General features: G+C 54.5%; 10 protein-coding genes across 10 annotated transcripts; 3 read left to right on the top strand and 7 right to left on the bottom strand.

The window, feature by feature from the left end:
- Positions 1–65: 65 nt before the first annotated feature.
- J3D65DRAFT_624621 (uncharacterized protein) lies at positions 66–1649 on the bottom strand. Its single transcript, XM_066800267.1, has 3 exons — positions 1346–1649; positions 1148–1286; positions 66–994 (listed from the first exon to the last, which is right to left on the bottom strand). Exons 1-3 carry the CDS (start codon positions 1513–1515, stop codon positions 203–205), a joined length of 1101 nt encoding a protein of 366 aa, XP_066655317.1. The 5' UTR covers positions 1516–1649; the 3' UTR covers positions 66–202.
- Positions 1650–2888: 1239 nt separating this feature from the next.
- Positions 2889–4505, bottom strand: J3D65DRAFT_677178 (putative phosphatidylinositol 3,5-bisphosphate-binding protein). Its single transcript, XM_066803637.1, has 2 exons — positions 4228–4505; positions 2889–4172 (listed from the first exon to the last, which is right to left on the bottom strand). The coding sequence occupies exons 1-2, from the start codon at positions 4471–4473 to the stop codon at positions 3150–3152; spliced, it is 1269 nt and encodes a 422-aa protein (XP_066655316.1). The 5' UTR covers positions 4474–4505; the 3' UTR covers positions 2889–3149.
- Positions 4506–4723: 218 nt separating this feature from the next.
- On the top strand, positions 4724–6879 carry J3D65DRAFT_624617 (Septin-domain-containing protein). Its single transcript, XM_066800266.1, has 6 exons — positions 4724–4950; positions 5034–5109; positions 5181–5297; positions 5351–5570; positions 5622–6089; positions 6144–6879. Exons 1-6 carry the CDS (start codon positions 4927–4929, stop codon positions 6382–6384), a joined length of 1146 nt encoding a protein of 381 aa, XP_066655315.1. The 5' UTR covers positions 4724–4926; the 3' UTR covers positions 6385–6879.
- Positions 6880–7810: 931 nt separating this feature from the next.
- On the bottom strand, positions 7811–10240 carry J3D65DRAFT_369767 (Alpha/Beta hydrolase protein). Its single transcript, XM_066795697.1, has 2 exons — positions 9549–10240; positions 7811–9499 (listed from the first exon to the last, which is right to left on the bottom strand). The coding sequence occupies exons 1-2, from the start codon at positions 9768–9770 to the stop codon at positions 8108–8110; spliced, it is 1614 nt and encodes a 537-aa protein (XP_066655314.1). The 5' UTR covers positions 9771–10240; the 3' UTR covers positions 7811–8107.
- A 1524-nt stretch (positions 10241–11764) lies between these two features.
- Positions 11765–16033, top strand: J3D65DRAFT_658615 (putative chromosome segregation protein SudA). The gene is made up of 4 exons (XM_066802547.1): positions 11765–12051; positions 12101–12260; positions 12312–15432; positions 15483–16033. The coding sequence occupies exons 1-4, from the start codon at positions 12014–12016 to the stop codon at positions 15788–15790; spliced, it is 3627 nt and encodes a 1208-aa protein (XP_066655313.1). The 5' UTR covers positions 11765–12013; the 3' UTR covers positions 15791–16033.
- Positions 16034–18480, top strand: J3D65DRAFT_624612 (arylsulfatase). The gene is made up of 3 exons (XM_066800265.1): positions 16034–16708; positions 16777–16872; positions 16929–18480. Exons 1-3 carry the CDS (start codon positions 16363–16365, stop codon positions 18263–18265), a joined length of 1779 nt encoding a protein of 592 aa, XP_066655312.1. The 5' UTR covers positions 16034–16362; the 3' UTR covers positions 18266–18480.
- Positions 18481–18631: 151 nt separating this feature from the next.
- Positions 18632–19760, bottom strand: J3D65DRAFT_677173 (uncharacterized protein; the record flags this gene model as incomplete). The annotated part of the gene is made up of 4 exons (XM_066803636.1): positions 18632–18831; positions 18894–19338; positions 19413–19542; positions 19594–19760. 4 exons carry the CDS (start codon positions 19758–19760, stop codon positions 18794–18796), a joined length of 780 nt encoding a protein of 259 aa, XP_066655311.1. The 3' UTR covers positions 18632–18793.
- Positions 19761–20414: 654 nt separating this feature from the next.
- J3D65DRAFT_696363 (BTB/POZ protein) lies at positions 20415–21120 on the bottom strand (the record flags this gene model as incomplete). The annotated part of the gene is made up of 3 exons (XM_066804027.1): positions 20415–20752; positions 20803–20932; positions 20987–21120. 3 exons carry the CDS (start codon positions 21118–21120, stop codon positions 20504–20506), a joined length of 513 nt encoding a protein of 170 aa, XP_066655310.1. The 3' UTR covers positions 20415–20503.
- Positions 21121–21797: 677 nt separating this feature from the next.
- J3D65DRAFT_696361 (uncharacterized protein) lies at positions 21798–22997 on the bottom strand (the record flags this gene model as incomplete). Its single annotated transcript, XM_066804026.1, has 3 exons — positions 21798–22361; positions 22444–22591; positions 22624–22997. The coding sequence occupies 3 exons, from the start codon at positions 22995–22997 to the stop codon at positions 21798–21800; spliced, it is 1086 nt and encodes a 361-aa protein (XP_066655309.1).
- Positions 22998–23423: 426 nt separating this feature from the next.
- Positions 23424–25027, bottom strand: J3D65DRAFT_368699 (uncharacterized protein). The gene is made up of 3 exons (XM_066795692.1): positions 24499–25027; positions 24326–24452; positions 23424–24264 (listed from the first exon to the last, which is right to left on the bottom strand). The coding sequence occupies exons 1-3, from the start codon at positions 24615–24617 to the stop codon at positions 23563–23565; spliced, it is 948 nt and encodes a 315-aa protein (XP_066655308.1). The 5' UTR covers positions 24618–25027; the 3' UTR covers positions 23424–23562.
- Between the last annotated feature and the right edge of the window lie 1429 nt (positions 25028–26456).

Raw genomic sequence — 26456 nt, 5'->3', positions numbered from 1 at the left:
TTGACCTGAGGGCAGATGGTGAACAGCAGGGGGAGCAGAAAGGTCTGATGTATTCCAATGAGTGTGTCTGCCATTTACGTAGTTTTGTTTGTTAATTGGTTAGTTACGAGGGACGCGCCGAGAGATAAAGAGCATGGTCGGAGACGAAAAGGAAAGACAGGAACGGGAATTGACAGGAAACTGGAATCGAGAAGAGGGGTGTCTACTGCTCCGGTCCGGACGACATCCTTTGGAGATACGTTTCCACAGTCCTCCTTTCGTTTGTGGCGCGGTCGAAGACTCGGTTGTCACCGTAGAGGCGATAGCGACAACTCGTGCAACGGCACCTGAGGCGGGCGAGAGTCCTGACGCAGTTGTAAAAATGCTCCAGGTTCTGAATGCGCAAATTCTTGTCGTTCAGCAAGATTTCAATCTGGTTTGCGTAGACCGTTTCCTCGAAGTTCTGGGAGTAGAAGCTTTCGCCCTTGTCGTCGAGATGCAGAGACTGTCGACCCAGAATTCTCGTTCCTCCTGCCAGATGTTTGACAGCGTCGAGAAAAACGCGGGGATAGCGGGTCCTGAATTCGCTGTCGTTCAGGAAGCATTCGATCTTGGCTGCGCAGACGGTGCTGAGTGCCTTGTGGAGCTGTAGACCGTTGGGGTCAACGCCTTCAGATCCCGCTTGTTCTCCTGGCATGATCTTGCACATCTGCAGCAGCAGCCCCGGCAAGTCTTCTGGGAAGTAGATTGCCTCATGAGGCAAGTTGAGACTGATTTGTTTGAGAGCGTATTCTTCCAATTGGCTTATGTAGTACGACACCGCAAAGGCGTGGACTTCGGTGCTGAACAGGATTCGAGGCCTGAAGTCCTCGCCCTCCTGCTTGGGCCGGGGCTGCTCATGGAAGGTCCGCAGGTCCAAAGGCTCATAGTAATGCTGGTTGTACATGAAGTAGAGACCCTGTTCGACTATCTCTGGACGGTGATCATGCATTTCAAGGTCCACCTTCTTGGTACTCTGGGAGGAACTTATCAGTGAAATTCATCGATTTGTCGAGAAAAAATTGAGCAGCCTTTTCGTGCTCAGCATCAATGTTTTGAATGCATCTGGGAGCGTTCAGACAGCTGCTCGATCTCTTTTCACGCTCAGAAGCGATGCTGTCAAACTCACCTGGGAGCATCCAGACAACTCCTCAATCATCTTCGCCAGTACCAAACTCGCTGAGCCAAGGACAACTTTATGCACGAGATACTTTTTCCCCGTGGAATCGGACACAGTCATGTCTGCGAACTTGCCCTTCTCAAGATACCTGGGATTGAGCCGTAAGTGAGGGAAAACACCAGTGTGATCGCAGCAAAGAGTACACACCTCTTCATCCAGGGGTATTTCGTTTTCACGCCGTCGTGGCAAGCACCGTTCACAATGGGCAGTCCAAGTTCGCTCCAAAAGCCAGGCTCATCCTTACCAATTCTCTCCTCCAGAGGGATCTGGCGGATTTCCCCGTCAAGCCCGTTGAGGGTATTGGTTTCGACTTCCATACTGAGGTTGCGCAGAAGAGAGACCTGTGCTTGTCATCCTCAGCAGGTCAAAACCGCAGCTTTATACCGAGAACACCGCTTGATACTGCAGCTGCAACTCTGCTGCCTGACTCCACGCCGTAGAGAGCGCGATACGCCGCCCCTGACCGTCTCGGATCTAATTGTTTTCAGCAGATCTATCACCACAAGCCATTTTCCTGCCTCTCCCGATCTCTGCTACAATCAAAGAAGTTGTAACCAGCTTTGTGCTCCTGGTTGGATGACTTGTGCAATCGACTGAGCGGAGATGTTGGTGATAGGCGCCAGGACTGTTTGACTCCTTTCAGACAAGGTTGTTGGTGTTGACTAACGTGACCAATATCAGACACCTCCAAAGGAAGCAGCAGCCTCGTGTGAAACCCATGAGACCGAGACTTCATCAATTGTAGCCTCGAGGGAATCGAGTGGATCAGCATACTGGACTTTGGTGTTGGCACACAACTGGAGGACCGGAGAGGAGCGGGACCAACAGTCTTTGGAGTTTCGCGCAAATATGAAGCGCCAGGTGAGAAAGCTCAAACGAGACCAAAGATCTCCGCTTCTCTCGATTCCGAGCCTGTCCCGTCTTATTGTCGACAGCCGTTGATGGCTTTCCCTGATTTTGCGCAATGTGCCGCCTCAGCGATTTCACACACCTCACATTCGCCGAACCACCATCGTTGAAAGCTTGACGACCCAACCAAGAGTAGGAAGACTTGATGTCGACACCTGGGACGCTGAATCTTCAGTCACTTCTAAAACACCTCATACTCACCCTGTCTATCTTCTCATTGAAAATTCTTATCACTCGCAACTCAGCCAGAGACGTAGAATTATAAGCGGAATTGGAGGAGCGAAAAGAAGGCATCGTTGAGATGCATCAACTTTCAACGTAAACGTGGCATGTTGAGAATTGGGAGTATCCCACTAACACGTGCAAAGCAATAACTCATCGGGAGCGGAGTGATGTCTGCTACTTGCCGGTGCTCCTAGAAAGGCACGTCAGCTGACATTGTATTTAAAGAAATACTCACGAACCTCCCTCGGTCCCACGGAGTCGAGTCGACTAGCGGCTCTCCCTCGCCAGAAGTCCTTGGAATCAAGAGGAAGAGGAATTCAACGCTAAGACGCATCACGCACAGCTGACGCTGAAGGAGAATAACTGTAGTTGACGTTGTGGAATGCTTGCCCACGGAGCATCAGCGACAGTTCAAGGGGACACTGTGTCCTCTAGATCCAGGATCGAAGGGCGACAAGTTGTCGGTTCAAAGGAGATTCATCATCTGAGCCGCGGTTCAATCACAACCACAAGTGAGGATTTGAGTGAACAGGAAATACGTTTTGAGAAATGTTAGTCGGTTTGGAAGATGGCGTAGGAAGTCAACTTCTCGAAGGAGATGGTGGCGATGAAAGTCCAAAACATGAGCGCCGACGCCTCCCGCTATGCCGTCCCAAGCCCGCAAGAGGTGATATATCGCAGTTCTTTAAATCCCCAAGTCCGAGTTCCCAGTCCTGATGGCCAAACGCCTTGCCTGCGCCAATTTATGAAACGATGATGAAATACGTAAGCGAATTCTGAAAAGGGGCGGTCTCGTGATCCTTTGCTGGACCTTAGATCATCGCTCCATGATCTTCTTCCATCCGTCACGGACTACGAACCTCTTACCGTCGTCCGCGAGGCCGATCCTGAAGCGCTCCCACCTGGCATCTTGGCCAGCACCGATGACCAGCAGCTCATAGTCGTTGAGCCAGCCGACGACTCCCTTGGGAGGACGTCCACCAGCCACGCCCTGAATTGGTGTGTTCCAATTCAACGTCTTGGCGCCCGGGGCGGCCGACGAGCTGCCTGCCACCGCTGCAGTGTTGATGTTGCGCTTCGTGTGGGTGGCCCAAAGTTCCGGCTCTTCGCCAATCTCGAAACCTGTCTTGGCGGAGCTGTACGTGTCGGAAAAGAGGGTGGGAAGTCCCGGAATCTTGCCCAAAATGCCCCATTTGGAACCCGTAGCCTGCGGGTCTGCAGCACCATTTCCGGACTCGAGGGCCCCAGAAAAGTCGCTGCTGATGCTGCTTGGGCGACGCGGGGTGCTCGGGTCTGATGAAGATGTCGAATTGCGCGGGCCAGGCAAGTCGAATATGTGCAAAGTGCCCTTGTCAGAAGTGACGGCCAAGAAGGCGTTGGAAGGAGAGAGGGCGATGGAGAAGATGGTGGCTGCGTCGATGCCGCGCCTAAACTCGCCGAGCCTGGCGCAGCTGCCGACAGACCACAGGCGGATAAGCGTGCCCTGCTCAGAGGCGGTTGCGATGACGGTGCCGTCGGGACTGAGGGAGAGGGCGCGCAGGGCCGACGAGTGGGCGGGGATGATGCTCACGTTGCGCGTCGCGAGCTCAACAACCTGAACCTGGCCCGGCGTGCGGCCAGGAAAGACGAGGATATCGTTGCCCAGACAACAAAGACCAAACGCGTTGTTGCTTGTCTCGAACTCTTTGATTTTCTCGGGCGGCGAGGAAAACTTGTAGAGGTGGATGCTGTTGAGAAGCACGGCGACGATGTAGGAGCGCGTCAGACGAATGCGCTGGACGGGCGTGCGGAGCTCGAGCGTGAAGACGGCCTTGTGCTTGCTCTCATCCCAGATGATGACCTGGAAGGATGGTTAGTGAGATAATGTTGTTTGGAGCTTGGGAGAGGCGTGGCACCTTGTTCTGGGCATATTTGGGGCTCTTGCCGCCGCCGACGAGGGCGAGGTAGTTCATCTTGCCGAGCATCTCCGCGCATCCCAGGCCTTGGCCAAGATCGCGGGACTTGAGGCGCTCGCAGGCGGGGGCGCTGTAGACGCGGAAGCCATTTTCGAGGGCGACGGAGAAGCAGGAGAAGTCCTGGTTGAAGGCGACGGACAAGGCAGTAGGGCAGGGCGAGTCGTCAATGGCGGCGCGGGTGTTCATCTGGAGAGCGGTGGTGGAGGTAAGGTAGAGCTAGGCAAGGTAAGGTGGGTTAAAGCACAAGCCAAGGAAGGGCCAGAGGAACGTGCAGCCGGAGCCAGGCCGGGCGTGGAGAGCGGAGGGAGAGCCTAGGCCCGATGCGGCTGGGCGCGGAAGGCGACGTTTTTCCGGCGCCGCGGCGGCATCCCTGGACTGCGGCTTCCCGGACGGACCCTTTGGAACTGGAAATTAGGGGGGAAGGAGGCGCCGACTCGTCCACTGTCCACCTCCACGCCTTTCCATCACCAACCACACCTCCCACGGCCAACTCCTTCCCGCCCAGCCCAATTGTCCCTCCTCTGACCACCTCGACACTCTCAATTCTCGCCGACAGTCGCTCGCTCGCTCAGTGCAGTCCTCGGCTCATTGGCATTCCTCTCGTCCAATCCCCCCCCATTCCTCCATTCGGGCCAGCTCATGTCATCGCCCAGCATGAACGCCGTACGACTATCCCTGCTCTCCACCACAACCTCAGCTTGCGCCTCTCTCGTTGCCCTCGTGTCGCTGACGTCTGTGCCGTCCAGATCAAGATCCGCAGAAAGAAGAATGTCAAGAAGGGTATCCAGTTCTGCCTGATGGTCTGTGGTGCATCGGGCACCGGTACGTCTGCCCGCGTCGCATCTATTCATGCACCCTCTCGCCGTGTTTCTGACACCGACCCACGCGTCTAGGTCGCACCACTTTCGTCAACACTCTCTGCGGCCAGAATGTCCTTCACCACAAGGACGTCGACGACCCGACCAATGCCCACATCGAGGAGGGCGTCCGGATAAAGCCAATCACCGTCGGTCCGTGCCCATTGCATCCCCCCTTCGAGTGACATGCTAAGCGTCTCAACCAGAGCTCGATGAGGAGGGCAGCCGCATTTCCCTCACAATCGTTGATACGCCCGGCTTCGGCGACCAGATCGACAATGAGGCCAGCTTCTCCGAAATCGTTGGCTACCTCGAGCGTCAATACGACGACATCCTGGCCGAAGAGTCGCGCATCAAGCGCAACCCTCGTTTCCGTGACAATCGCGTCCACGTCCTTCTCTACTTCATCACCCCTACCGGCCACGGGTAAGTTGAGCTGCACCCCGCGTTTTAGTGCGATACTGACCCTGCCAATAGCTTGCGCGAGCTTGACATCGAATTGATGAAGCGTCTCTCCCCTCGCGTCAACGTCATTCCCGTCATTGGCAAGGCCGACTCATTCACTCCTGCTGAACTCGCCGAATTCAAGAAGCTTGTCATGGAAGACATTGAACACTACCGCATCCCGATCTACAACTTCCCGTACGACGTCGAAGAGGACGACGAGGACACCGTCGAAGAGAACGCCGAACTCAGGGGATTGCTACCATTCGCCGTCGTTGGCTCCGAGGACTTCGTCGAAGCGGGCGGCAAGAAGATTCGCGCTAGGCAATACCCGTGGGGCATCGTCGAGGTTGAAAACCCTCGGCACTCGGATTTCCTGGCCGTTAGGAGCGCACTTCTGCACAGCCACTTGGCAGACCTCAAGGAAATTACCCACGACTTCCTCTACGAAAACTACCGTACCGAGAAGCTCTCCAAGAGCGTCGAGGGTGGTGCTGCTGCGTATGTCTCCCAAGACTCTGGTGTTTTGAATCGATTACTAACAACATTCCTTAGCGACTCGTCCATGAACCCCGAAGACTTGGCCTCCCAATCCGTCCGCTTGAAGGAGGAGCAACTGCGCCGCGAGGAGGAGAAGCTCCGCGAGATCGAAGTCAAGGTGCAACGGGAAATCCAGGAGAAGCGACAGGAGCTGTTGGCCCGCGAGAGCCAGCTCAAGGAGATCGAGGCACGGATGCACCGAGAGCAGAGCCAGGCGCTCAGTGCCTCCGAGGTCGACGTCACCGAGGAGGCTTAAACGGCAATATGCAAGTTGTAATGCGAAGGGTATACCAGCACTGGCTTTTTCTTTGGCTTTGGAGCCGCGGCACTACTCCATTCGAGGCTCGGTGTTCTGTCGAGGAACACGACAAAACTTTTCTAACGCAGCGGACGGAGCAAGAGGCAGCTTTTTCATCAGGATTCTTCATCTTCACAACTCTTTCATCGGGAGAGGAGGGAGGTCTTCCACTTGCTTATCATGCGTTCTAGTAGCAAAACGCTGGTCCTTCCTTTCCTGTTTCATATGTCGGCATTCGTCCAGCCTCTTTATTCTCCGCGGCCAACATGGACACACCCAAAAACTCGACTACATGCAGTTCTGGGCCGTCCGCTTTGTTTCTCCTTTTTCGCCTTCTCAAACTATTCCCCGACTTTTCTTCCCCTTAGTTCAACATGTAGTTAGTTACTAATTCGCTTGGAGCTACTGAAAGAGCCTGCCTGCTTGTGCCCGCCACGTGCGTTTCGTTTGAGGGGTTGCCCTGGTCGCCCTTTCCCAGCCTCCGCTTTTCTCGGTTTCGACTTGTTTGGACCGGGACCGTAGGCTGGAGGTGTTTCCAGCCTTGCTCACTGTTGGACCGTGACCGACTTGGCCGTGTATGCGTCGACGGTGTTTGTTTGTATCCTGTGCACTGACCAATCGAGCTCTGACTTTGTGAAACCTAAACAACAGTGACCGACACTGTTACGAATTCCGCACACCCAGTGAACTCAATAGCTCCTCTGGTTTTGCACCTTACCAGGCTCACGAGCTGTTGCAGACTCGGACGCAACAGGCCAGTGCCCATGCCCTCTACCTTCCCGGACCACACAGATCATCACACGCCAGCTTGCATACGATCGCATCCCCTTCGAAACATGTCATGAAAAAATTGCATTGTAAGAATCTCTTGGGTAGTCATCATCGCTCTAGAAGTGTATGTACAACGACGGAAACGATGCTTGCCCGCTCTCGCTCGATCAATCGCCCTCGACCGGTCGAAGGGCCGCGTGGTCGAACGGATGGGGCCAAGATGGGTGATAAGAATACGACCAAAGGAATACAGTACAGTGTGAAGGTAAGGTATAGAACAGACGGGCGCAATGTCGAGGTGGTGAAGAATGGGTAGTCGGAGGGAAATGAGAGGCGGGTATGATCTTGGCTCGGTGGTGATGCAGAAAGGGAGTCGAATTGGACGGAAAGATTCGTCAATTGAACCGCCTCATCGTGTTGAATGGGGGACAGAAGCTTAAAAAACAAAGGCTTGAGCCTACGAGGAAGACGGCTGCGGTGCCGAAGACCATGATGGGGATGATCGCCCGTGGACGCGGCCTCTCCCTGTCGCAGGCCTGTTGGCACCTAGTGTCATCGCCGAGAGGTGGAAGGAGATTGGTATGGTGGGCGGCTGAGGTTACAGGCGAAGAGTTTTGTTTCCAGGACATGAAAGAAGTGTTGTGAGAAGGGCGGAGCAGAGTTGTTTGGAGAGTTGTGGAATAAAAAGCGTTGCGAGAGACATGGCGCACCACATCGTCTGAGAGCCGACGAGGACGCAAAGATCGAGGTCGCGAGGGCCCAAGAGGCGCGGCCGCGGCGCTGCTGGCCCGAAGTCTTCCTTTGATCATCATCGTGTTGGTCGTGAACATTGTTGTCGTCGTTTTCGTCTCGCGCCCACGACCGTTCCGTTGACGACGCCCTACTATCAAGCACGACGTCAACGACACGCTCACTGCTTCATCTGCGCACCAAGACCCTTCAGAAACGCACACGCTTCCGCCATCTCCTGGCCCACCGCCTCCATAGTCGTTGGCGGCCCGCCGTGGTCCGTAAACAACAATCTCTGGATAGCAGCGTCGCCGATCAAGCCGGCGCCCTTATACGCCTTGTCCCACGTTGGAGCGTCCGGCTCCTTCTTGGGATTAGGGTCCAGCTCGGTGATGAAGGACACCCAATACGCGTGAACTTGTTTCCGTGCCGCGTCATGGTGTGCATCTGTCCTGGGCGGCTTGCTGCCGGCAGCATTTTCTGCCGTGCCGTACCAAATGGCGTCTGTTTCGGATGTGTGCGTCGCGGTACCTACGTCCCAGCGATAGCCCCAGATAGGCTGTTTCTCATTTTCGCGCGCCGACGCCACGAACAGATTGGGACACGCGTAGCGGATGTCGCCGTAGAGGCGCGCGGCATACTCGCGGTGCTTGTTCTCTTTGATAAAGCCCTTGTAGCGCGCAAGGTCGTGGATCTTCTCGACGTCCTTATCCATGAGGCCTGGGTACTGATTCTGCACAAACTCGTCGGCTGCCTTTTGCGTAGAAATGGACTTGGGCGTAAAACCGAGGCCGTCGAACCCGTCATTCCCGATCAAAAGCGGCTTGTTGATGGTTGGTTTGTCGAAGTACGTCCAGGGGTTCTCTTTGATGAGGCCACCGTCGACAGAAGGACTGTACATGAAGAGGGGCTTTCCCCTGCCTCCCGGAAAAGGGAGGACGAGGTCGTGAATGGCGGTTTGGAACTCCTTGGTATCCTTTCTGCGCATACAAGCCAGTTTGTCGCTATCCGAGTCGCATTTTACCGCCTTGGCAATCTCTTCAAATTGGTACTGCCCATCTTTACGATCGTAGATGGCTGGCCAAGCGGCTGAAGAGGTGATTGCTCCTGCAACCAAATTTTGGGTCTCCGGATTGATTAGATGGTGAATGACACAACCGCCACCGGCACTGGAGCCACCAATGACAATGTGATCCTTATCGCCACCAAAACTCTCGATGTGGTCCTTCACCCATCTCAATGCTTTGGCCTGATCCTTGAGCCCATTGTTGTTGCTCCATGCATTCTTCCCCTCGCCCTTTTTGTCCGACGGCTCACCGTTGAGAAATCCGTAGGCCGCGACGCGGTAGGCAATGGTGACAACAATCATCCTTTTGTCGCTTCTAGTGACCAGACTAGTCCCATTAGGAGCTTGTCCTTGGTTGCTAAATCCACCGCCTTGAATGTAGAAGAAGACGGCGAGTTTTGCGTCGGGCTTCGCATCGGAAGGCGCGTACACATTGAGGTAGAGGCAATCTTCTGAGTGCCCAGAATCTGTGGATTCGTTCTCAACGCCGATGCATGATGGCCGTCGCTGTACCCATCAGTCTCAACCATTTGCTCAATGCTCAGAATCAACTTACCGTATCGGCTTGGTACTCTTTGTTTACAATATCGATGTCGGCTGGTTCAGCGAATCGGAGGTCTTTGGTTGGGTTGGCCGCGTAGTGCATTCCAAGCCATTGAGTGACTCCGTTTTTGAGTGGTGTTCCTCTGTACGAGGCGTAGTTCAATTTGACAAGGGGATCGACAGCAATAGCTTGAAGCGCCAGGAAGCCCAGCCCCTGGAGCAGTGACGCTCGCATCGTTTTTGTTCCTGCTTTTCAATGTGTTTTGCTCAGAAAGTTCTGGCTCCGAACCCGCTCCTCAACAATGGCAGGATACAAGCCCCTTAAGACTATTGCGCTTTTCCGTCGACGTCGAGCGGTGCCGCGAAATGCACGAGCGGGTAGTATTACCCTTTAAGTTCGGGCGGCTCGAAGAATGAGTGACTGGTAGCGCGGGTCGAGTGGAGAAGCCCACTCGGAAAACGAGTGTTAAGGACTGAGAAATGGCGACAGCGTTAAACAAAAGCGACAGGCATTGCTCGTGCGGGAGTTAAAAGAAGGTTGGGTATCCGCGCTCACAAAACGCAGACTTCTCGAGGGCGGCGACGAAATAAAGAGTGGTCGTTGAAAGGGGAAGGCGCGACAACTTAGAAGCGAGAGGCGATAAATGAAGAGAAGTAGCCACTGCCAACCACCGAATGATTCTTTGATGAATGGCGGGCGAGTCAAGGAGCTGAAAGGCGGCGATCTGTATTGAAATGGGTGAGAGGCGGGGTGCTGAACTCTCTTGACAAAGTTGGCCGATCTCCCATAGCCACCGTAGGGTTAAGACGCACGGCGCCCGTGGAATCGCGGGTAGCTGCCAACATAGAGATTAACTCGGGAGAAGGAGACGAACGGGGAGGTCCTGCCTAAACCATAGGAACGAGGTGATGTTGCTGTGTCGCGATCTGGGGTCTGCACGTCGGGTAAAATGACAGGGCTGGGCAGGAGAGAGCTCCCTTCCTCGTGGTGACTATTTTTGATCGTGCCCTGAATGCTCTCGAGACTGCCTCAAATGGCGAATTTGGGGACCATTCTGGGCGGATGCTTAACTCTCAAGTCTCTTGGCTGCGATCGCCGGCAGCGTACCCTAGGTAAAATGCTCCAGAAGGTGCTATTTCCTTACTGTACTGTAACATTGCAACGGGGGGAACCGAACAGCCTCTGGCGGCCCTAGGCATGATGTGCAGCTCGGCTCCCTGTACGAGTCTTAATAAATCCGTTTAGTGTGTGTGGCGCCGGGGGACTGCTGTATTAGCAGTTGACAGTATCCTGATCCGAACATGTGTCCAGAGCAACGAAGCGCAAGAAAGCCGCCCTTTGTCTCGAACTGCTCTTGTAACAGTGCCGGCGAGGCATGGTGTTGTCTATGGAAACCGGAGCTCTGCGGGTATCGTTGGTCGAGGACGGAATGACGTCTGCATATGCCGTTCGGAACCGTAAAACGCCCCGCGATTTGGCGCCCTGTTAGTCCGCAGTACTGGGGAACCATGTCCGAAACTCGACCAACGCACCACATAGAGGACGTGCTCCTGAGTTTCTTCTTGGCATCAAAGCTTAGGTCGAGAACAGCTTCCGGCAAAGTGCCAGAACATTTCTAGCCTTGGTCCGGCCTGTATACGATGAGTTGCCATGCCGAATGTTCCGCAGACTCAGTTCGAAGGTATAGGCTTGAACACTGTTCGACGCGGGAGCAGGAGTGGCATTCTTTTAACGTTGAGCATGTTAAGGTTATTTAGGTTATTTTGAGCGCAGTGGTGGGCGAATCAAACGGTGCCCAAAGGCGTGACTGGCTGCGACCCGAGCGGGTCCTCTGCCAGTCCACCTCTTGATAGGCAGGAGGTCGTTGACGAAGGGAAAGCGGTCGCCGAAGTCAGCTGCCATGAATGTCGACCTCACAGGCGCCCAAACTCGCAAGGGCAGTCTTGGGCCGACGTTGAGAGTTGAGACAGGCTGCGGTGCCAGGTAGACGTGGGTGCACAGGACACCAAGGCCAACGGACGTGAGCTTGGTAAGCTTTTGTGTTTGTCGGTAATGGTCCCTGGAGTGTGAATTTTGCCAATGAGCTGTCGCCGAGAGAGCATGGAGGGACAAGTTGAGTCGAGTTTGTGGGTGGTGTATAGTTGGATGCCGAGGTGACGATGATTGGCCAGCGGGGACCTGAGTACGGTAGCGGAGCCGTCGGTCCCGCTTTTTGGCCGCACAGGACAGGCAAGCAGGCCACCGCATGCATGGGACGCGCGCTTCCGCGACGCGTCTACAACTGCCCTCGGTCCGGCCATACAACAACTTTCCCACTTCTTCTCTGCGCGTCTCTGCCATTTCACGCGTCTTGCGAAGATGAGCGCATGAGCCTCTGGATCCATCGACTCTCTGACAGCTTCCTGAACTACCCCTACACAGACGGCAAGCGCGCAACATCAGCCCTTCGACGCATCGCGCGCGTGCCGTAGGCCAGCATGTACATCAAGCAGATTATCATACAAGGCTTCAAGAGGTGCGGACGCTTACTTCAGCATACATAATTTGAGCTAACCAAATCCCAGCTACAAGGACCAGACGGTCATTGAGCCCTTCTCGCCCAAGCACAACGTCATCGTCGGTCGCAATGGCTCGGGCAAGAGCAACTTCTTCGCGGCCATTCGATTTGTCCTGGGTGATGCATACACTCAAATGGGCCGCGAGGAGAGACAGGCCCTGCTTCATGTAAGGCGACAAGACCACTCGCAATACGTTCGATCGCTCACGGATGATTAGGAAGGGTCTGGATCTGCTGTCATGTCCGCTTACGTAGAAGTCATATTCGACAACAGCGATGACCGTCTTCACACTGGAAAGCCTGAAGTCATCCTTCGCCGCACGATTGGTCTGAAAAAAGACGAATACTCTCTCGACCGCAAGAATGCCACCAAATCCGACGTCCTCAACCTCCTCGAGTCCGCCGGTTTCTCGCGCTCCAACCCATATTACATTGTCCCTCAGGGTCGCGTCACAGCGTTGACAAACATGAAGGACACGGAACGGTTGAATTTGTTGAAAGAGGTCGCAGGTACTCAGGTGTATGAGGCCAGGCGCGCTGAAAGTTTGAAGATTATGCAAGAGACCGACAACAAGCGCTCCAAAATCGACGACCTCCTTGCTTACATTCGGGAGCGTTTGGGTGAATTGGAACAAGAGAAAGAGGAGCTCCGGGCATACCAGGAGAAAGACCGAGAGCGGCGTTGTCTGGAGTACACAATCTACCACCGGGAGCAGGAGGAGATTGCCAGAGTGCTGGAATCCATGGATGAACAGAGGGATAGGGGCGTTGAAGAGACGGACGACAACCGCGAGCGTTTTGTTCGGAACGAGCAGGATATCGCCCAGATCGACGCTGAAATCGCCGAACTCAAGCAGCAGATTGAGTTCCTCAAAGTGGACAAGCGGCAGCTTGAGGACGAGAGAAGGGAAGCAGCGCGAGACAAGGCCAAAATCGAGCTCGAATTGAACGAATTGACCGAAGGACAGTCAGCTGCCACTCAAGCAAAAAGCCGGCACGACACAGAACTCAGACAAATTCAAGAGCAGATTCAGCAGCGCGAGCAAGAACTTGCAGAAATCATGCCGCAGTACAACCAGATGAAGCAGCAGGAAGCAGCCCTTCGCGGCCAGCTCGCAGAATCTGAAGGAACAAGGCAACGCCTTTTGGCGAAGCAAGGCCGTTCATCACAATTCCGCTCAAAAAGCGAGAGAGACGACTGGCTGCGCAAGGAAATTGAAGAAGTTAACGTTTCTTTGGCCACGCGCAAGGCGATTTCCATGCAGACGTCTGAAGAAATTCAGGAACTGGAGACTGAGATTCAGGGGCTAGAGAACGAAATTACTGAACTCCGCTCTCGCATCGAAAGCCGTGGAGACAGCATGCAAAACATTTCCGAGGACGTACAGAAGGCCAAGGATGAGCGCGACCAGCTTTCGGATCAGCGCAAGGAGCTGTGGCGTGAGGAGGCCAGACTCGACACCATTACCAGCAACGCGAGGTCAGAAATGGAGCGCGCCGAGCGCAATCTGTCGCACATGATGGACCACAATACCAGCAGGGGTCTTGCGGCTGTCCGCAGAATCAAACAAAAGCACAACCTCGACGGCGTCTACGGCACTCTGGCTGAGCTTTTTGAAGTCTCTGACAGATACAAAACAGCCGTCGAGGTGACGGCCGGGACCAGTCTCTTCCACTACGTCGTCGACAACGAAGAGACGGCCACCCGGGTCCTCGAGATTTTGAACAAGGAAAAGGCAGGTCGAGTGACATTCATGCCATTGAATCGGCTCCGATCGAGACCAGCCAACATTCCCAAGGCTAGCGACGCCATTCACATGATTTCAAAGCTTCAATTTGACCCCAAATACGAGAGCGCATTCAACCACGTTTTTGGCAAGACAATCATTTGTCCCAACCTGCAAGTAGCATCTCAGTATGCGCGTAGCCACGGAATCAGCGCCATCACACCGGACGGAGATCGCGCAGACAAAAAGGGTGCCCTGACGGGCGGTTTCCACGACCCTCGGTCGTCACGCATTGATGCAGTCCGGAATGTTGCCAAATGGCGGGCCGAGTTTGAAGCTCACAAGGCGCGACTATCGGAGCTGAGAAGCCTCAGCGAACAAAAGGACCAGGAAATCACTCGTGCAATGGGCGAGCTGACCAAGATTGAGCAACGACGACAGCAACTCGAAAACAGCTATGGTCCCATGAGGCAGGAACTCCGTGGAAAAATTACAGACCTGCAAAATAAGACAGAAGCTCTGGAAACAAAGAGGCGCGCACTCGAGAATATCGAGGCCAACGTGCGCGAATTGGGAGAGCAGCAAGAAGCATACGAGGCCGAGCTGGCCTCGGATTTCAAAAAGGCTTTGTCGCAGGCAGAAGAGCAACAGTTGGAGTCGCTGGCAGGACCGATTCAAGAACTTCGCAAGCAACTCTCGGAACTCAGCACCAATCGCGCTGAACTGGAGGTGCGTAAGACTACCATCGAATCTGAACTGCGCGAAAACCTCCGGCTACGTCTGGATCAGCTCAACTCCCACGACACGGAGACCGGAGCCGGGTCTGCAGGGGGCGGTGCGTCCCGATTGAAAGATTGTCAACGGGACCTCAAGCGTGTGAACAAGGCTTTTGAAACCGTCGAGAAGAAACTCCAGGAGACCGAGCGCAACATTGAGCAGACCAAGTCTCAGTTGCTCGAGCTCGAGAAGAGCAAAGCTGAAAAGCAGCAGGAGCAGGAGGAGGTTGCTCGGGCCATTGAGCGCCACCAAAAGCGCATGGAAAAGAGCATGGCAAAGAAGGCGTTGCTCAACAGCAAGCACCAGGAGTGCCAAAGGAACATTCGCGACCTTGGCGTCTTACCCGACGAGGCCTTTGAAAAGTACCAGAACATGCAGTCAGACAAGGCCTTGAAACGTCTCCACAAGATCAACGAAGCCTTGAAGAAGTACTCTCATGTCAACAAGAAGGCCTTTGAGCAATATGCCAACTTCACCAAACAACGCGACACGCTCATGAAGCGTCGAGAAGAGCTGGACTCGAGTCAAAGGTCCATCGAGGAGCTTATTGAGGTACTTGACCAACGCAAGGACGAGGCTATTGAGCGGACATTCAAGCAAGTCAGCCGCGAATTCGCCATTGTTTTTGAGAAACTCGTGCCTCCAGGCAAGGGCCGCCTGATCATCCAAAGGAAGAGCGACAGCCAAGCAAGAGCTGCGGCGGAAGAGGAAGACAGCGAAGAGGAGGAGAGGAGGCAGAGCGTCGAAAACTACACTGGCGTAGGAATCAGTGTCAGCTTCAACTCGAAGCATGATGAGCAGCAGCGGATCCAGCAATTGAGCGGTGGGCAAAAGAGTGAGTCTCTCAACGTACGATTTGGAATCGGCTGGCTAACTAGGTGAAAGGTCTTTGCGCTTTGGCACTCGTCTTTGCCATTCAGAAGTGCGATCCAGCTCCCTTTTACCTCTTTGATGAAATCGACGCCAACTTGGACGCCCAATACCGCACCGCTGTTGCCGGCATGCTGCAGACTCTGTCCGAAGATGCTGACAATGGCGGCCAATTCATCTGCACCACATTCCGTCCTGAAATGGTCATGGTGGCCGAGAAGTGCTACGGCGTCAGCTACACCAACAAGACCAGTAGCATTGACGTTGTCGACCGCGAAACTGCCATGAAGTTCATCGAGGGCCAGCAGAAGCCAGGATCATAAGAGCTTGGAACTTGACCTGAGGGGATTGGTCGGCCTGTCTCATGTTATTCCTAGGACGAACGTGCCTGGAGACTTGGGCACGGCTTGTTATTTGCATGTTTCGGGCGTTAGATAGGCAACGGAGTTTCTGCGCCTGAGGTTCAACGGTCTGGTCTGGGCTGACAGGATCTGCGGCAGGGATTGAATGGATCTTCAGCGGGGCTTGCTAACGCCATCATCCATTCCAATGACGAATCGTTCCCACAAACCTCTTGAAATGTCGCCTGGCGCCGTCTTCTTTGCTCTGACCACCGCTATTGTCGGCAACCAGCTCCAAAGTGCGATTCTGGCCGCGTTCATGGCCTTATCGACCCGTCTTTGCAGCGTGGGGCTCGCCGCGCGTGCGCGGAAGGGGACGAGCAACAGCAACACGGGCCGAACGGTTGCTCGGGTATAAAGCATGTCTTTGCGGCAAGGTGACGTTCTCCGAATGCTTGGTCCCTTGAACTAGTTACGCATTGCTTTTGGGAGAAACGCGCTTGACAAGATAAACCACCATCGGCAAATCATCTCTCACCCATCTCCCAACCACCATGTCTAAACAGCCGAATTTTCTTGTCATCCTGGCTGATGACCTTGGCTTCAGCGACGTAGGATGCTACGGCGGAGAAATTCAAACGCCAAACATTGATGCGCTCGCAAGGGAAGCCGCGGGCACGCGCTTCACCAACTACCACGTTGCGTCCATGTGCTCGCCCACCAGGAGCATGCTCATGACTGGCACCGACAACCACATTGCCGGGCTGGGGTCGCTAGCCGAGCTCATCCGCATGTCTCCTGCCCATCAAGGAAAGCCGGGCCACGAGGGTTATCTCAACGACCGTGTAGTTGCGTTGCCTGAGCTCCTCAGGGATGGAGGGTATTACACAGTCATGGCTGGTAAGTGTATTCACCAATCACCCTTCACCAGACATACATAGTTACCTTGTTCTAACGCTCGATGATAGGCAAGTGGCACTTGGGATTGAAGAAGCAGCACAGTCCGCAGTCGAGAGGCTTCAAGCGGTCTTTTGCCTTGCTGCCAGGCGCCGCGAATCACTACGGTAAGTGCGCACCCAGGGGTAGACAGCACAACATCAAGACCAACCAATGGCAACAGGCTTCGAACCACAGTATCAGGACCCCATCAACGAGCCTGGACCCTTCTTCGATCAGGTAGTGACGGCGCTGCACATGGAAGATTCCGAGTATGTCTCGGAGCTGGAAGACGACTTCTACTCATCCGACGCCTACGCTACTAAGATGATCGACTACCTCCAGAACCGGAGCGAAGAGGACAAGGACAAACCCTTCTTTGGGTACCTTCCATTCTCGGCGCCTCATTGGCCTCTGCAAGCGCCCAAGGATTCCGTCGACAAGTACCGCGGCTTCTACGACGACGGGCCTGCAGCCCTGCGCCTGCGCCGCCTCGAAAACCTGAAGAAGCTCGGCCTCATCGACCCCGAAATCAAGCCGCATGACGTCGTGATAGTGCCAGGGGACCCGGCCGAGTGGGAGGAGATGGAGCCGGACCTGCGGGCGAAGTCTGCGCGCGCCATGGAGACCTACGCCGGTATGGTCGACCGCATGGACTGGAACATTGGCCGCGTCATCGAGCACCTCAAGCAGACGGGCGAGTACGAAAACACGTACATCATCTTCCAGTCAGACAATGGCGCCGAGGGCGCGTCGATTGAGGCTCGCCCTATCATTGGCGACCGTATTCTCGACCACTTGGCACAGTACTACGACAACAGCCTGGACAACATTGGCCGCCGCGATTCGTTCGTCTGGTACGGAACGCGCTGGGCGCAAGCAGCAACCGCGCCATCACGCCTCCATAAGCGCTGGTCAACCGAGGGAGGCTGCCGTGTTCCCCTGGTCCTGAAGCCAGCTGGTCCGGCTACGGCACCTGGCGACAAGATCTGCCACGCCTTCTGCTCCGTCATGGACATCGTGCCGACGTTCCTCGAGCTCGCGGGCCTGAAGCATCCGGTGACGGAATACAAAGGCCGCCAGCTCGCGCCCTTGCGCGGCGCCAGCTGGGCTCGCTTCATCGAGAACCTGCGCGCCAACCCCGACGCCCTCGTCAAGGAGACGCTCCACCCGGAGGACTACGTCATGGGATTTGAGGTTGGGGGAAGCGCGGGCCTGATCAAGGGCCGCTACAAGCTGACGTATGTGCCGTTTCCCAAGGGACCGCAGCGGTGGGAGCTGTTCGACCTCAAGGAGGACCCGGGCGAGACGAAGGACTTGCGGGAGGAGAAGCCGGAGCTGTACGAAGAGCTTCTGGGCGAGTGGGAGAGGTACAAGAAGGAGGTGGGCGTGGTCGGCTTGGCTGGGGAGCTTGACGCCATCGAGGGCGACGTGGACAAGTTTGAGGACTCGACCCAATGGACGAGGTGGATCGGCAAGAAGACCATTCCCGCTGAGTTGGTTGGAAAGGTACCGTCGTAGGACTGCTTGCTGAAGTGCGAACGTTCTTTGTGTTTCGAGGCTCATGAAGTAGCGGGTCTGGGAGGCTTCCAGCCAGCGCCATTGCAGGTCAGCATAGTCCTTTCGTCAGAAGGCCAGCATCGCATGAAGGCCAAATGAGGAGTGAAAACATGATTTCATTGCTTCCAGCTATAGCTAAGCCGCCCATGGATAGAGGCCTATGACCGAACACAATCAGCTGTGTGCTCAGACCTCCATCCTCTTCGCCATCCATTGTCCCAAGTTCATTATCTCCCCACAATTATATCCATCCGATTCAGGTCCCTCCCATGCCAGGCTAGAAAGCAAGCTCCAGCAGTCGTGTGCCAGAAGTCATGAATGCGACTTCGCTGTGTTCCTCCCTTGTTCTTGTACAACTTTGATTGACTGCCTTTCATCGGCTGCGCAGGACGTGAAAAGAGCTGCGATGATTCGAGCCCAAAAAGCGAGATGGGTTGGGCCTTCCGTTCCTCACTGCTTGTATCGAAGAATTTGGACCAGTACTCAAGTTCACTCAGACTCGAGGGCGTGGTTCTTGCAGTCACGACCTGCAGGTAGGGTGCTCAGTTCTGAACGTCTTGCAGACTGAGATATGTTCGAGGAAACTTACATGGGAAGGGCGCATGGTCCTGCAAACGAGCCAGGGCCCTGGCAACGTCGGCACTGAACTCGCTTGAGTCGGCCATGACTTGTCGAAAATCATCCTGTAACAGGAGACCTGGCAGATGAACAGCCGACATGTTCGCCACGAAGACCCTCATCCATTCGTCGCTCTCCATTGTGCAGTCATAGATTCTCTCTGCCAGGAGAGGGAGAATGAAGCGCGGGCATCCTCCAGACATCCAGAGTCTTACAAATCTCCGGTATGCCATCTCCTGCAAACCAGCCATGTCATAGATGACAGCTGTGATCCAAACATCCAGATGAAACTTCAGAGTCCTAATGTTTCTGGTTGGAGTGATTACGGCATAGTCTTCCGAGTAGAGAAGATCCAGCATCGCTTTGACAGCGGAGGGAGGGTCGTTGGGCATCTCTATCACATTCGTTCGGGATTCCTGTAATCGGTCAGAGAATTGTGACTTCGCTGGGAGTCTCAAACTCGTTGGGGTTTAGTCTTGAAGTTGCTGACCTTGAATCCACCCTTGAGTGCCCTGACGAAGAAATCGCATCCTTTCGTTACAATGAGCTTGTGAACCTTCCATTCGCGACCATTGGCATCTCGAACGGTAAGGTCCGAGTGAAGGCCGTTCAAAAAATATCTGTAAGACTGCTTAGCACTTTGAGATTGAGTGTTTTGTGACAAGGCTCACGGATAAAATCCCTTGTCCTGCATGAACTCGATTCTTCCACTCTCTGCATCCTCCTCGCCAACTTCGTCGACATAGTGTTGCTCCCACGGGTGAAGTGTGTCCGGCTTCGTCCTTGTGAGCTGCAGGGACTGCAGCCTTTGAAAAAGAAGCGTGCTGCTTGTGCTCATGGCAACGGATGGTGAGACCGAGACCTCAAGGCAATGAATGCAGTTGAGTATGTGGCGAGATGATGAGGCCTTGGGGTTGTGGGGTGTCGAGGTGTTGAGGTGTCGAGGTTTTCGTGGGCAAGATGGGAGGATGGTGTCGCGGTGTTGTGCGCGTCGCGTGGGCAGAATGGGAAGGAACCACGCGTGCCGCCGACACTCTGACGACCCACAGCCCAAAGACTCATAGCACCCACGGGCAGGCCCAGCAGCATCCAGCGGAAAAGACCTTCGGAGCGATTTACCGCCAGCGAGCTTTGAGAATTTCACCGACGCCCGAGCAAGTTCCAACACAGATTTCGATATTGCATTGAGTTCTATCTACCTCGACGTATGACGTGCCATGATTGACTGACTAGTATGATGGAAGCTGTCTGAGAGACCATGCTTTGAATTCAAGCAGAATTGCCATCAGACGCCTTGGGGGTTTCCTGCTTCGTCGACGCTTGCTCCAACATTTCCTTCATCCACGAGCCTGTAATGAGTCAGCGGAAATCGAAGCCAGGCTAGGATCGGTCAATTCTCATATGGAGCGGCATTGATGACTGGTGAAATGTTGTTGGCTATCTTGACGACCTCGACACGAAAGTCATCATGCTCCGCCAACGCCGCAGCAAATTCCGCATTCAGAAGCAGGTTTGACAAGTGAGTCGCACTGTAACGAACCACAGGTACCTTTATCAAGGCGTCGCCTTCAGGAAGTGAATCTATACCAAGGTAACGAGCTTAGAGATATCCCCGCCGTTATGGTTCCTTGATCGAAGCTCCGCGATGAACCTCGCCCATGCAAGACGCTTCAGCCCCGCCAGCATGTAAGTGGTGGCCGCAATGTGTACTTCCACGTGAATGAAAATGTCTTTCGACATGGGATATTCGTGATGATAGCAGTATTGCACGAGAGCGCGCACGGCATGTGGAGGATCATTGGGCATTTCGATCAATCCGGTCTTAGATTCCTGTGACGCATTTTTAGTGAAAGTCATGCCGACTCTCAAGCTGGTCCTACCTTGAAACCGTTTTTCAAAGCGTTCTTGAAAAAAGCGCAGGTCGTGCAGACGATTGCCTTGTGGACCTTCAGCTCTCCACCGTCGCGGGTCCGGATGGTCAGGTCTGAATATTCCGAGGAGGAGAAGAGTCTGATTCAATGAATCAGTGAAGTTCGAGTCAACCTCATACGGGAAATAACGAACAAATTGAATTGCATGTGCAACCTGGATGCTCGGGGTGCATCTTCTTGAGCAACCATCCGTTCGTAAGTACGGAAGCAGTACGCGATGCGTTCGCATGGGTATTTCGGACTGTCTCCTGGTGGATCAGAAGCCATGGTGAAGCACGAGAGCCCGAAGGCAGGTCCGTGGACTGTCGGCGATATTGGTTCGTTGCGAGGTTGAGGTGAAGAGTTGGTCCACGCAGATGTAGATGTTTCGTCGAGGGCAGCGGGTCCAAAAGTACCGGGCGCGCTCGAAGCGTGACTGCAGTCGCCGGCGTTGCAGTTGGGAAAGAGCGGTGGCAGCTGCCGTGGCCGGGGAGGTTGAGGCGGTCCACTGCCTGTGCCTGGAACAAGTCACGAAGGGAGCGCTCCCCTCCACAGCTCCCATTTGGGGGGCCAAAGCGACATGGCTTGAGAAATTCATTCAAGTTGCATTTCAGAGGGAGAAAAAGTAGAGCATGCATGCTTCGCGCGCAAAACCAAATGGAGTGGAGCCCAGCAAGCCTTTTGCAAAGTGGTATGCCAGCTGCATGGAAAGTGTGCCAGCAAACTTCGATGGAGACATCGATTTCAAGCTCCTCCAGCCCAGAAGATTCTCGAGCCTCCCAGAAAAGACATGGTCCAACACCACTATCCGCTCGCTCTCAGTCGCCAAAAGGTACCCCGTCAATTCCAGTCCGAGCAGTTATCCTCCCTGTTTTCTGACCGCAGCAATGCCCCTTGGTTGATGCTCTTCAAGTCATATTCCCCACCTTCGAATTCACAGCCACGGCTTGTCAAGCTCCCAGTGACTACGCTTGAGGTGTTGATGCTTGGGCCGAGGTGGTGCAGCCATCGCCTTGTACTGTAGTCAGCCATAGTCCCAAGTGTCCGAAGAAAGAGCGCGGCCGAATCTTACATTCGAAAGTCTTGTAGACCTTGGGCAGGTCCCTGAGGGCCTTTCCGATCGCTCTGGAATAAAGAGGATTGTCGGCCATCTGATCTGTGAACTCGCTATTCTGGAGCAAGCCAGACAAGTGCACGGCTGAAGCTGAAGCTAGAGCACGTTTGATAGCCTCCCCCTGCTTCTCGGGTATGGATTCGTAGACTCTCTCGGCCGCAGCGGGTATGATTTTTCTTGGACAGTACCACTTCTGGAGTCCGACAACCTTCGTGAATTCCTCCATAGCTTTGGTCGCCAGAGCAGCAACACCGTACGTTTCGGCGATGATGTAAACCTCAAGGTGAAACAGAACGTGGTCCCGTACGACTTCAACCTTCGGAATCGTGAACGTATTCGAGTAGCACCATTCAAGCAGTGCTTTCAGGGCATCAGGGTCGTCGTTGGGCATCTCTATGAGTCCTGTCTTGCCCTCCTGTTGCCAATTAGTTGATGCGTTCTTGCGATCAAGAAAGAGGTCGTGCGAGAAATCTTCAAGCAGAGAGCCTTCAGCATACCTTGAAGCCACCATCGACTGCCTTAGCAAAGAATCTGCAGCGGGTGCACACAATGTTCTTATGCACCCGCCACTCCTGGCCGTGCCTGTCCCGAATCGTGAGGTCGGAGTATGCTTGCGAATGAAACAATCTCAATAGGATCAGCAGACTGCAAGTGAGCTCCACTCAGGCGTCACACACGAGAGGATACTGTCCTGAATGCTCGCGTCGTACGAGTCGTCCACCCTTGCTCTCTTGATGGAGGTCGTGGCCTCGGAAGTGCTTGGTGACGCGGCTCTTTTGGGGACAATTGGGCGCACTTGAGGCTCTTGACGGTTGCGAGAGGCAGTAGCGGCTCCCGAGGGCAAGATGAGAGCGAGCTGCTGCCGCAGCGAGGGAACTGTTGACATTTCTGATCCGAATGGTTGGCTGATTCTGATCGAGGGCGGTGGGGATGCGAAGTGTACAAATCCAGTTGAGCGATTCTGGGAAAGGTCAGAAACCTTGGAAGAGTTGGGTTGCTCGAAGTTGGATGTTGGAAGTTGGAACTCGCGCGCGCGCGTAGAGTGAGACATGGAGTTGAGGCGGGGAGGCAGGCGCGACTACCGCCAGAGCGATGCTGCCTCTGGTACCTTCGCTACTTCTCAGCTTGTCTGACAGGAATTTAAAGAGACTCAAGAAATTTCAAGGGCAGATCTGAAGGCCTAATCCTCTTCAATGCATTGGGAATGAAAGATTGCGAGATGGCATGGCCGAATCGCAAGTTTGGCCCGGGACTGATAAATATGGAATCATCAGAGCTGGACGGAATACTTGCAGTAAACGCTGCTATCGATATAATTCGAAGATACATGTATCTTGACCGCATCCCCGGTGTCCGCCTGCGTTGCTCCACGACCCACATTCCCTCGACAAAGCTTTTGAAGACCCTCAAGACATTCCTACCTCCGACTTCCTCTCGATTTTGTGCGAACGAGAAGCAACAGACTAGGCAATCTGCGACCATTGCCACCATTGACTCTTTCCGTGACATCCTGGACAAGCGACTGCTTGGCTAAGAATCCGGCATTCGCACTGTCCCTCCGTATTCAATTTTCGGACACTTGTATGTTCCAAGCTTTTGACTTCCACTTGCACTTGCTAGGACTTTTTCCTCAGCCCCCGCAGCTCCTCTTGGGCCTTCTCCAGTTGCTTCTCGCAGGTCTTCCACGCGACGAAGGCGGCGTACCAGTTCTGATTCGCCAGATTCAGTGACAGCAAAACCTGCTGAAGCTTTTGATCGGTCCAGTACTTGCTCTGTTCGGAGACATAAAGAGCCTGCCCGCAATCTCGAAGCAACTTGTGGGTCTTCTGAAGCGCCGCTTTTGTCTCGTCCAGCTCCTTGCCAGATTTCTGGAGAGCACTCGAAGGGGCTGTGCTGAGCTTCTGTGCAGTAGTATGGGCGATGTCGAAGGCAAATGCGCTAGAGTGTTCCAGAGCTTCTTTGAAATCCTTGTTCTGTGAAAGTTCTCGAAGATTGTTTGTTGCTATTTCTACCACGAGCTGGCGGACCCGCGTATGAACGCTCCACGTTCGTCGGTAAACTTCTCGAACAAGTCTCGGCATGACGAGCCACAGGTCGAGGGATTTCTGCTTCAAGGCGGCCTCGAAACGTGTCTCGGCGATAGACTGCAAAACTGGTAGCCCGCAAGTGTAACCCATGATCCAAACGTCAAGGTGGTCCAGAACTAGCTGGGCAGGGCTCAAGCTCTCGAGGTCAAAGTTGTCGAAGTAGATAAAACCCAGCAGGGCTTTCAGGGTCGTAGCAGAGCCGACGGACATCTTGACGGTTGTGATGTTTTCCTGACTGTCTGTTAGATCCTGACAAGCCTTTGGAAATTTCCGAGACAGCGGAATCACCTACCTGCGGCTCATCCTTGAGTAGTGCGAAGAAGGGGCAATTTTTGTAGACAATTGACTTGTGTGCCTTCACAGTCTGGCCATCGTGGAGTTTGAATATGAGGTTGGCCTTCTCCCCCGATGCGACCAAGCTAGGACTGGCTTTAGCCATGACTCTCATAAGCTGTAGGCGCTTACCTTCGACGCTGCTCATCCTGATGATTAAGATCCGGATCTTGAGGTGTGTGAGACGTAGCCGGCGGGCCTGCGTCCTTTGCGGCGACCAATGGCCCCTCGGAGGAAGGACCAGGCAGCATGAGGTGAGATGATGAAAATGTTGCGCGCTGAAAGATGCGGACTGCGTTCGGTTCTGTTGTCTTTGAGGTTGATTGGTTGTGATGAGGGGGAGGGTTTTCTGAGTAGGTGGATAGGTATGGAGCGCACTTGCCTCACATGGCCCGGCTGCCAATTCCATTGCATCCTGCGGCTACCTACAGTACGAGAGCACAGCGAAGGACGACACCTGAACACCACTGCTCGCATCGCATCCGAAAACTCCTAGCTCTTTCTACCCGGACGTGATACGCGTCTCGAGAAAAGTCGAGCGCAAGACCGCGTGAGGATGACCATCGGCGGCACCTACGACTTCACCGCACCCCTGAAGAACGCCCGCGACAAGGCGAGACAACAATGGCCAGGCGGACAAGGAAAGTTTGATAGCTCGGACATCAAGGTACGGAGATTGAAACAACAAGGACAATAACCTACCTCAGAGGCAAACGCCCCCTGCTCCCCCAAGGGTCAAGAAAACCACAAACTCCCCACGCCCTCCCCCAAACCTCATCGACCGCCAATCGGCAAACCCAACGTTCGAATCGAACCAGCGTCACCCCCCACGAACGCTCCCTTCACAGCCCCGCCGAACTCTCTCGCCAGCGCCAGCGCCGGCGCAGCAAAACAAACGACACCCGCGACGGCAGCGCTCGCAGCGCAGCGCCATTCCCGCAACGCCACATCAGCAGTGCCGGACGACAAGGCGGGCGGGTGATTGGCGCAGATCCGCAGACCCCTCGTCGGCAGCGCTGCGAATCTGAGGCGTGCGTGTATGCGGCATGACTCGCACCCGCCGACGCGCACATGGCGCGCTGCACGGCGGCAAAAGGAAAAAGAGAGACGAAAAGAGATCGGATAGGTAGGGTCTCAGATAACAGAATTGGCTGGTTGGTACGGAGAGAGAGGGAGAGGATAGTGAGGCAAGGCTGTGCTGATGTTAGGCAGCGAAGGCTTGGGCGCGGGAGATACTTCAACGTCCATGGAAGATTGATGTCGTGGCTAGGAATTATTCGGGCGTGATGCGCAACATGAGTGTCGAGATCCGAAATCGTCCATCTCTTCTCTCATCTCAATTTCCTTCTCTCAGTCCATGCAGAGGCTTCGTACAAACCAAACAACCTCCCTCAACACTGACAAAAGCAAACCCAGGAAGCAGATGGATAGATAAGGTGGTAGACGGACGGGCCCGCATATCCAACATGTACGATCCTGGCCGCAGCGCAGGGATGCAGACGGATATGTCAGCATGCGAGCATGCATGGCCGTAGTACACCGCCAAATCAGGTAGGTAAGGACACAGGCAAACAAGTACACCAGACTCGAGAAATAATGCCGTTTCTGCCCTGCATCCGGCACTGCATCGTCTGGCCCAGCTCAGCGTGACGTGCGGCTGCGATTGTGCTCCTGAAATCGTCTGTGTTGGACCATTGAGGCGTGATGAGATGGGGGCTGACATGATGATGAACAAGGCAAACAAATAGCTGCCGTGCGTGCCTCCCCAGCAGGGTCTTGTTGAGGGGGTGGGTCAGAGCTGAAGGGCTGGGGAGGGGAAACGGCGAGCCGGCGTCGTCATTGTGCATGTGGTGTTGGGTTGGGTGGAGGAGAGGAGATGATGAGTGGCGTGTGGTGAGGAGGGGAGAGGGGGACGGGATGGGATGGGGATGGGATGTAAGCGGCTGTGTTGGTAGGTACATGTAGGTACATGTTGTACTTTTGAGATACCGTACATGGAGAAGCAGATGGGATGACGGATCTGGTATGCTATTTTCTCCCGGTAAGTGCTACTTGGTCATTTACCTACCGGCTTCATGAAGCCGCATGAT

Source organism: Phyllosticta citribraziliensis, assembly GCF_038025025.1.
Source record: "Phyllosticta citribraziliensis strain CPC 17464 chromosome Unknown J3D65scaffold_6, whole genome shotgun sequence".
Lineage (NCBI taxonomy): Eukaryota > Fungi > Ascomycota > Dothideomycetes > Botryosphaeriales > Phyllostictaceae > Phyllosticta > Phyllosticta citribraziliensis.
Note: the sequence above shows the minus strand (reverse complement) of the source record. Positions and strands in the feature narration are given on the sequence as shown.

Bases quoted from the DNA above. Each gene is read 5' to 3' on its own strand.
- J3D65DRAFT_624621 (XM_066800267.1), bottom strand. From the start codon at position 1,515: ATGGAAGTCGAAACCAATACCCTCAACGGGCTTGACGGGGAAATCCGC. The intron at 1,287-1,345 runs GTGTGTACTCTT...GCTCAATCCCAG, and splicing joins AAATACCCCTGGATGAAGAG to GTATCTTGAGAAGGGCAAGT. The intron at 995-1,147 runs GTGAGTTTGACA...AGTTCCTCCCAG, and splicing joins AGTTGTCTGGATGCTCCCAG to AGTACCAAGAAGGTGGACCT.
- J3D65DRAFT_677178 (XM_066803637.1), bottom strand. From the start codon at position 4,473: ATGAACACCCGCGCCGCCATTGACGACTCGCCCTGCCCTACTGCCTTG. The intron at 4,173-4,227 runs GTGCCACGCCTC...CCATCCTTCCAG, and splicing joins CCAAATATGCCCAGAACAAG to GTCATCATCTGGGATGAGAG.
- J3D65DRAFT_624617 (XM_066800266.1), top strand. From the start codon at position 4,927: ATGTCATCGCCCAGCATGAACGCC. The intron at 5,110-5,180 runs GTACGTCTGCCC...CCACGCGTCTAG, and splicing joins CTGTGGTGCATCGGGCACCG to GTCGCACCACTTTCGTCAAC. The intron at 5,298-5,350 runs GTCCGTGCCCAT...CGTCTCAACCAG, and splicing joins GATAAAGCCAATCACCGTCG to AGCTCGATGAGGAGGGCAGC.
- J3D65DRAFT_369767 (XM_066795697.1), bottom strand. From the start codon at position 9,770: ATGCGAGCGTCACTGCTCCAGGGGCTGGGCTTCCTGGCGCTTCAAGCT. The intron at 9,500-9,548 runs GTAAGTTGATTC...TGATGGGTACAG, and splicing joins AAGAGTACCAAGCCGATACG to CGACGGCCATCATGCATCGG.
- J3D65DRAFT_658615 (XM_066802547.1), top strand. From the start codon at position 12,014: ATGTACATCAAGCAGATTATCATACAAGGCTTCAAGAG. The intron at 12,052-12,100 runs GTGCGGACGCTT...ACCAAATCCCAG, and splicing joins ATCATACAAGGCTTCAAGAG to CTACAAGGACCAGACGGTCA. The intron at 15,433-15,482 runs GTGAGTCTCTCA...ACTAGGTGAAAG, and splicing joins ATTGAGCGGTGGGCAAAAGA to GTCTTTGCGCTTTGGCACTC.
- J3D65DRAFT_624612 (XM_066800265.1), top strand. From the start codon at position 16,363: ATGTCTAAACAGCCGAATTTTCTTGTCATCCTGGCTGATGACCTTGGC. The intron at 16,709-16,776 runs GTAAGTGTATTC...GCTCGATGATAG, and splicing joins GTATTACACAGTCATGGCTG to GCAAGTGGCACTTGGGATTG. The intron at 16,873-16,928 runs GTAAGTGCGCAC...CAATGGCAACAG, and splicing joins AGGCGCCGCGAATCACTACG to GCTTCGAACCACAGTATCAG.
- J3D65DRAFT_368699 (XM_066795692.1), bottom strand. From the start codon at position 24,617: ATGCTGCCTGGTCCTTCCTCCGAGGGGCCATTGGTCGCCGCAAAGGAC. The intron at 24,453-24,498 runs GTAAGCGCCTAC...AGCCAGTCCTAG, and splicing joins CAGGATGAGCAGCGTCGAAG to CTTGGTCGCATCGGGGGAGA. The intron at 24,265-24,325 runs GTAGGTGATTCC...ACAGACAGTCAG, and splicing joins TACTCAAGGATGAGCCGCAG to GAAAACATCACAACCGTCAA.